The following is an 8,186-nucleotide window of genomic DNA, read 5'->3' as shown; positions in this document are numbered from 1 at the left end:
AACATGTTATAATCAAAATAAAAAAAATGTGCTACAATTATTATTAAAATATCAATCAAATAATAGTAGGATCCATACTGACCAAGATAGGTCATAAATAGCCTGTTCAAAATAGGTTTTAAAGTCCCAAGTGAAAATTAGGACTAAAATATGCTCAAAATTAAATGAGAAACCAACAAACTAACTTAATAGGCTATATTGTCCAAAATTAGCCTAAGGATCCAAAATTGAATGATATTTAATATAAAATCTATGAGTTAATAATATGCTATATCCAACTTTAATAAATGCTTTTCTAAATGTACAATTATAATAAAATAATTTAAAAAATATACAAAGCAAGTTTGGATTTTGCAAATTAATATATTATTAACTCATAAATACTAAATAAATTGCAATAATTCAAGCAATTTTAATATGCACATCAATATTAAATTAAAATTCAAGTAACAAATTTAATACTTAATATTTGCTCAAAATTGAATAATAATTTAATTGTGAATATAATGCCAAAATTGAGAGAAAACTAGCTAAAAGACATTAATACAACTCTCAATATTAAATTAAAATTCAAATAGCAAATCAGAAATTAATATTTGCTCAAAAATGAATAATAATTTAATTGTGACAAGAATTACTATAATGGTAATAATTCAATCACAAATAATGCATAATTAATCTCAATTTGAAAATTTTAATGCTAAAATTTAAAAAAATATAACTAAAGGGCATTATTATTTCAAAATTAAGCAATTACCATGTAATTTACCACTTGCCAATAAAATAATATATAATTAATTAAGGTAATATAAAGATTTCAACTTTAAACCAAACATAAACACCATTTACCAAAATTAATATATATATTATTCAATTCAATGAGGCAATATTTATATGGTAAAAATAAATAATGGTAAATTGCAGAAAAAAAAAAAAAAAAAAAAAAAAGAAACGTTGCGTACCAGTCATCTCATTCCTCTTCCAAATAAATGCCGGAAAACCAGCGAAGGGGATGAAGCATCGGCCATCATCCAGCCGTCCGCCATCTTCAGATGAGGAGCAACAGCAGCCGTCTTCATCGCGGAGCCACCATCGCCGACGGCCTTACGGAGAGGAGAACGCGAAGGAGGAGAGGAAGCAGCAACGGTTCGCCGGAAAACCCAGCACAGCGCTAATAACCGCCGCCATGGCCGGAAATCCAGCCACGTCGCAGCCTACCGCTCCAGTCTTCTTCATCGCGATGAGGCCTCCGCCAACGCAGTCCTCATTCGCTGAGGGTCGCCGCCCGCCGCCGCGAATGGAGCAGCAGTGGCAGCCGAGAATTCAGCCAACCTCCGTGGACTCTCGTCATCGCAGCTAAAAGCTTGAGGAACAGCGAAAACCGACGCCGCCGTTGTCCACCATGGGCAACTCCCAGTCGCATCCTCAACAACGTCACACCGCGTTCTTCGCGTCGCTAGAGCGATGCTCCCTTCGTCGTTGTCCATGAATGCTCATAGTTGCCGCCCTCGTCAACAACGACCGGAATCAAAATCATCGGCGACAAATTCCACGCAGAAGGCTTTACTGAAAAGAAACCAAAAGAAAATGAAAAACAGCCCAGCAGTACATATTTCCCAAAAAATATACACTGTCATATGCTAGACAAACATGGAATTTCCTAAAATTGTTTTTCAGGAAACAAAAGAACAAATATATTTTTCAAAATATATATTTGGCACTAATTAATCAACCAGGCAGGAATTGATTGGGCTCTGATACCAAATGTTAGATAATAATATTAAGACTAACACAAACTGCAGTAAACGAGTAACCTGCCTCGTTACAGCGGAAGCTTTAGGATCGCCCAAATATCCCCAGCCATAGTCGTTAGTATTGTCACGAGATGGTAAACCTGCAGAATAAAGATTAGTGTCGTTTTGTCTACCACTTCTCTCCCGAATACGTGATGGTGCGTGTACTGAACTCGGGAGCTGTGGGAGGACTATTTTGCTTAGAAGCCTACATGCCATCAGTTAAAGCTTAACTGAATATCCTGAGTTGCATAAGAGATTAAGTCACTAATTGACTCAATCTCCTACTTGCACCACAGCCACCCAATAATACAATATATTATAATATATTGTGTTTAGGGAAAATACTTACACTTCAATCATTGTCATCAAAACTTACACTAGATTTGGGTAATACCTTAAAATTTTAATAGAACTATAACAGGGCATTAAAAATAAACTAGAGTAAAACTTGGGAGTCCTGGGTAACTGCGTGATAGAGTAACGAAGGCACCTTTGTAGTTGTAGTTCCCCAAGCCATCTTCATTATATTCATGATGGCGAAAATTTAAGCACCTTATTTGGGTTGATAGGAAAGAAGTCTAATCCACCATCTTCTTCTACTTCATATACTACATACGTTTCAATACTTAATTTCTTTTCCGCTTCTTCTTGTGTAACCCAAAAAAACTGTACAACCACCTCTACTTCTTCCCCTTCATTGGGTTCATATACTCTCCATTCCAACTCCATTTTACCATTCCAAGACCCTCTTCCTCTTCATCTTCCCTTGAACAACTTCACACACCAAGATTTACTGCTCAGAGTGCTACAACCTGTTATGTCCATTGTTTTTAAATTAACCAGATTCTCAACGCCTACAAGCTCAATCAATTTACAGCAGTTACCCAGATACAATACCTCTAGACTTAATAAGCTAGATAGATCTGGTACACTTCTCAACAAGGGGCAATTCTCTGCTGAGAATTCACTTAGGCTAAGTGGAAGATCTTTAATCACCTGAAGATTCAGACAGTTGTTCAAATCAAGATATTTTAGCTTGGAAAGATGACAAAGGGTAAAGGGCAGGGCATCGAAATCACTATAGCTTAGATCTAAAACTGTCAATAAGGATAAACTTTCATGACCAGTTTGAAGATCTAAATGTTGCACATACTGGTAAGGAGCACATAGATATTCCAAGGAACATAAATTAGTGTTTGACGATCTAATTTAGAATGTGTACATGCCAACAAGACTATATATAGAAGAGATTAGAAATGCTGCACAAGGCTTAAAACATTTAATCAATCGAGGAGAAAATGTAAGATACCTGCAAATTATTTACAAATAACATATTCCTATCAGATTATCATCATCATCAGCCCCAGTTTGAGTCCCATCTTTCTGAAGGCACTTGCAGAGAGCTATGTTTTGCAATTTGCTGCACACGACACATCAATTCCTGTGTCTTGTGGAATCCATCTAAAAGGATACAAATGTTGCAAGTTCCTTTAACTCAGCAGGAATATTTGACAATTATAAGCACTAGAAAACCAAATGACTTTGTATATGTGTATGATATGTGAACTGTTGTAATATAACATGCAAAAAAAGAATATTTCAGGGCAAGCTCATCATATCACTCAAATTGTCAAATACCAAATATCATTATATCAACTTCTAAAGTCCACTGTCCACACAAGCAGCAAGTGACAAATGACAATTCAATAAATTCAAATTCAGAGGCTCATTCTTAGCCTGAGAATATTCACAAATCAACTTCACCAACAATTGACAAATCAATGAACTCAATTCACAGACTCCTTAACCCTTTTGATATGATTATCTGAACAAGCAGGTGATTGCCTACCACTGTTTCCCTTGTGCCCCCCGGCCCCAGCCAATCGTGTGTCAGAAAAAGCGGCCAACACATCCAGATAAAGGCTTCGAACTCCCTTCTTCTTCTTCTTCTTAATATCGCCTATTACGCTGCATTTCCATTTTTGAATCAGATGTTGGAGAGCTAATTGTGAGTGTTATATTAACCCTTGGATATACATCTCTCTGGGTGTGTGCAGAATCATCGTCAGGGCGGAATATGATGACCTTATTTGGGTTCACAGGAAAGAAGCAAACCTCACCCTCTTTTTCATAAACTATACATGTTTCAATTCTCAAATTCTCTTCAGCTCCTTGCTCCAGCGATGAATAAAACTCTACAACCACCTTTACTTCTTCCACTTTATTGGCTTCTATAAAATGATCATATACTCTCCACTCCAACACCTTATTCCTTCTTGTGTGGACCACCTGCTCAAATAACTCCTCTGTGGTTTTGTATGTTAAATAACACACACAACTAAACAAACATGAAATCCTCACGACTATAAGTATCCGTGTCTTCGACGAAAACAATGGCAATGTGTAATTTGATGATGAACATCCAACTACTACTTCTGGCACCATGTCTTCTAAAACCAACATTCTAAACCCGTGAAGGTTTGGGTTTTGTAAAAATGCCTGCGTGCGTATATATATTAAGAAATTAATTAATTAATAAATGCATGAGAAGCATTAGATAGATCACTAACCTTGAACAACTTCGCACCACAAGAATTACTTGCAAGAGCGCTACAATATAACATGCTGATTGAACGTAAATTAACACAATTCTCTATGCCTTGAATTTCAATCAAATTACTGCAGTTATGAATCCGCAAATGCATTAAACTTGAGTAAGGCAGATCTTGAATCACTCGAAGGTTCTGGCAGTTATACAAACAGAGACTTCTTAGTTGAGAAAGATGAGAAAGTTTAAAGGGCAGGGTATCCAAGTAACTATCACACAGATCTAAACGACAGAGCTTTTCAAAACTGCATCGAGGCTCAATAATCAAACTTTTGTAGATAGAAAGAGACAACCGATATAGCCCTGATACATCTTGTATATTCTCCAGCAAGGGACAACGGTATGCAACGAGCCGACCTAGGTTAGGTGGAAGATCTTTAATCAGTTGAAGGTTCTGACACTTGTTCAAAACCAAATCTTTTAGCTGAGAAAGATGAGAAAGGTTGAAGGGAATGGTAGTGAAGTAACTATTGCTTAGATCTAGAAATGTCAATAATGATAGACTCCCCATTTGAAGATCTAAATGTTGCATAAACTGGTAAGGAGCCTGTAGAGTTTCCAAGGAACATAAATTAGCATATGAAGAAATAGGTTCCACACTCCTATAATCATACCCATCTGTATAATTGGACTGCCCTAGTGTCAGATAGTAGAGATATCTCAAAGATCCACAAGAAAAAGGCACATGTGATACCGAAGTCCATTTAGCATTAAGTACACGTAGTTGCTCTAATTTTCCCAAGTTAGTAGGCAATTTTTTAATCTTGGAGCAAAATTCCAGATCAAGACACTTAAGCGACTTCAAGTTGCAAATACTATTGGGGAGCGCTCTAAGATTCTCGCAAAATCTCATATCTAACTCAACAAGGCTTTCTAAATCTCCAATGGATTGTGACAATTCAACCAATTTTGGACAATTAAAGAAGGACAATGTCTTTAGATTGTGTGCTCCAGTAAAATTTGGGGACCCTTTAAGTTGCTAGCAAAAAACAAACCTTAAGATCTCCAAGCATCCAAAATGCTGTTGAAACAAAATATAAAAAATTGTAGTAAGCTTTTCCCAATCATTATTTTGTCTAAATAAATTATAATTAACTTTTTAAAAAAGATGTAATGTCAAAAAAAAATCTCATATAAACTTCAAACCTGCAAATTGGGTTTAAATTCCTTAATATTGCTGTCTGTTATTTCTAAAATAACAAGCTTCTTCAGGCAAAGATCAGACGATATGTGTCTCAATGGACAATGATTCCAAAAAAGCAACCTAAGCTCATTAGATAAGTATTTTAATGATCCCTTGGCATTCATGGATTCGATTCTGAGCAATCTTAACCTGCTCATTTTAGAGAATACTTTAGTACTCAAATGCACTTCCTTTGGCAAATCAATAATCATTGTTTCAATATCTTCATTGCCCTAATAAATAAAAAAAAAAAAATCATAGCTTTAAAACATTCCTATGTGACACAACTCACACAAGTATAATCAAAATATAAAACATAAATTATTGAAAAAGTACAAAATGTAATTACTAAGCAAACGATTTGAAAAACATACATATATACCAAAATAATAAAGCAAATCAAGTGTGTTTTAATTTACCTTGTTGTTCACGAGCACATCCAAAACCTCATCGCATAAAAACAATCTACTTCTTTTCTCAGACACCATAAGAGATTCTTGGCGAACAATTTCTCTTCCCATATCTCGAACTAAATCATGCATATAATAATCTTTTTCCCTTAACAAGCATCTATTAATTAAAGTTGCAATTCCACTTTGAGCAAAGAAACCACAAGCATTCAATATCATAACGATCTCTTCTTTGTGGATATATCCACCCTCAAAAAAACAAGCAATATCAAGGAAGATTCTTTGAGTATCATCATCAAGTGCATCATAACTCATTTTGAGAATATTCAAAATATCTTCATGAGGAATCTTTCTTAACTTCTCAAAGTCAGCTCTCCAGTGTTGAATTGATGATCTGGACCGAAAATGTGAGCCTAGAACAGTAAGTGCCAAAGGAAGTCCACCAGCATAACTTACTATCACGTTTGATAGTTCTGCAAAAGCCTCCAAAGGATTTGGGTCCTTAAAAGCATGCCAACAAAAGAGTTGCAAAGATTCCTTAGAACTTAACACCACAACATTGTACTTCTCACAATCTTTTCCGAGGCCATTCAACAAATTAACGTTTCTAGTTGTAATGAGAATTGTACTACCTGAACCAAACCAATCTCCATCCCCAACTAATGCCTCTAATTGACTCTCATGTTCTACACCATCAACAACAATGAGAACCTTTTTTAATCCAAGTCTTAATTTGATCAAACTAATTCCTTCATCAACATGGTTAACTTCAAATCTCATTGTTTTGAGAGTTTTACAAAGAAGCTGTTCTTGCAAACATTTTAAACCTACACTCTCTCCCTTTGAACATTCTGATCTAACATCAAGAAAGCAACTACCTTCAAATGTTTCATAAATTTGGTTAAATATGGCTTTTGCTAAGGTTGTTTTTCCTATCATACAAACATCACCATTTGATTTACTTTGCAATGAAGAAAATATTTCTCTAACCCGGGTATGAATTCCAACAGGATATTTTGCAACATTAAAAAATGTACGGTTCACCACATGTAGAACCTTTTCTACAATTTTGTCAATAAATTTTGATTCATACCTGCAAATTTTTGTTGAGTAAATTACTGACATGTGAATTGTATCATATAAGGGGAATATAATGGAAGAAGACTGCAACCAGAAAATATAACAAAAAGTATTTAATAATTTGTTTTTAAAATAAAAGGGAGAAATCAAGATACCCGTCAACATCATTCTGTAAATCCCAACCACAAAAATTTGCAACCTTAGTCAAAGCTGTTTTCCATTGACTAAGTTTTTTGGTCCCAAATTGTTGTTGATGTTGAGCTAAGGCGTCACCAAACCCACCAGTTTGTTTGCGCACTTCAGATGGATCCACATCATAAAATACAGGAAAAACCACTTGATTTACCTTTTCTTTACATTCCACTATCTTCACAAGCTCCTCAAGACACCACCGGGAAGAGGCATAAGTTTTGGAAAACACGATAATGGAAATCTTTGATTCTTGAATAGCTTTGATGAGGTCAGTGGAGATGTCTTCTCCTTTACGGAGCTCTTCTGCATCTCTGAAAGTGTGAACTCCGGCTCGGCACAACGCAGCAAAGAGGTGATCTGTAAAAGACTTTCGTGTGTCTTCACCTCTAAAACTCAGAAAGACATCATAGTCCCAACAGCGCGGAAGTGAAGAGGAGGATGAGGGAAGGAGCAGTAGTTGATTAGTTTCAGAAGTGGATTCCATGGTGGAAACACCTGCCGGTAAAAACACAATAAAGCTAAGGAAGGTAGGAAGGATGGATGGAGATTAAAGCTTAACTTAGGTTACTACTGCGTCTGCTGCTTCTAATTCATGTGGAGGCATTTATATATACATCTTCTGATCTCTAAGAAATGGAAATTGCTATGAATTTTCTTGCATCCATCCATCTTTAATAAAGATGTAGGCCGGGCAGAGCATAATTAAATAAAACAATAATAGAGTTTTGTGGGTGTTAGAGTGGCCCCGGTCTTTGGTTTGACAAAACGAAGCAATTGTAAGTTGGAAAGAGAATATAATGGAAATTTATATACATGTTGCTTTCGTTTTAGGAGATAATTATGAAGATAAAGTCACCCCAGAAAATAGGAACTTCAAATGCAGAAATTACAACAGTTTGTGTGCCTTTCATGCTAAA

At 35.7% G+C, this 8,186-nt stretch overlaps 2 protein-coding genes across 2 annotated transcripts in view; both read right to left on the bottom strand.

Annotated features, from left to right (window-relative positions):
- Window positions 1-1,456: 1,456 nt before the first annotated feature.
- Window positions 1,457-7,753, bottom strand: LOC109147850 (TMV resistance protein N-like). Its single transcript, XM_019295508.1, has 9 exons — window positions 7,233-7,753; window positions 6,007-7,090; window positions 5,551-5,820; window positions 4,367-5,383; window positions 3,764-4,085; window positions 2,609-2,893; window positions 1,815-1,894; window positions 1,651-1,660; window positions 1,457-1,566 (listed from the first exon to the last, which is right to left on the bottom strand). The coding sequence occupies exons 1-9, from the start codon at window positions 7,751-7,753 to the stop codon at window positions 1,457-1,459; spliced, it is 3,699 nt and encodes a 1,232-aa protein (XP_019151053.1).
- The window catches only part of LOC109147785 (TMV resistance protein N-like), a 25,518-nt gene continuing 21,817 nt past the window's right edge, over window positions 4,486-8,186 (bottom strand). Inside the window, exon 4 of the mRNA XM_019295444.1 lies at window positions 4,486-4,821. The gene's annotated coding sequence lies outside the window, so the exon portion shown is untranslated. The remainder of the gene's footprint in view (window positions 4,822-8,186) is intronic.

This window comes from Ipomoea nil, unplaced genomic scaffold (genome assembly GCF_001879475.1).
Source record: "Ipomoea nil cultivar Tokyo-kokei standard unplaced genomic scaffold, Asagao_1.1 scaffold2036, whole genome shotgun sequence".
Taxonomy (NCBI): Eukaryota; Viridiplantae; Streptophyta; class Magnoliopsida; order Solanales; family Convolvulaceae; genus Ipomoea; species Ipomoea nil.
Note: the sequence above shows the minus strand (reverse complement) of the source record. Positions and strands in the feature narration are given on the sequence as shown.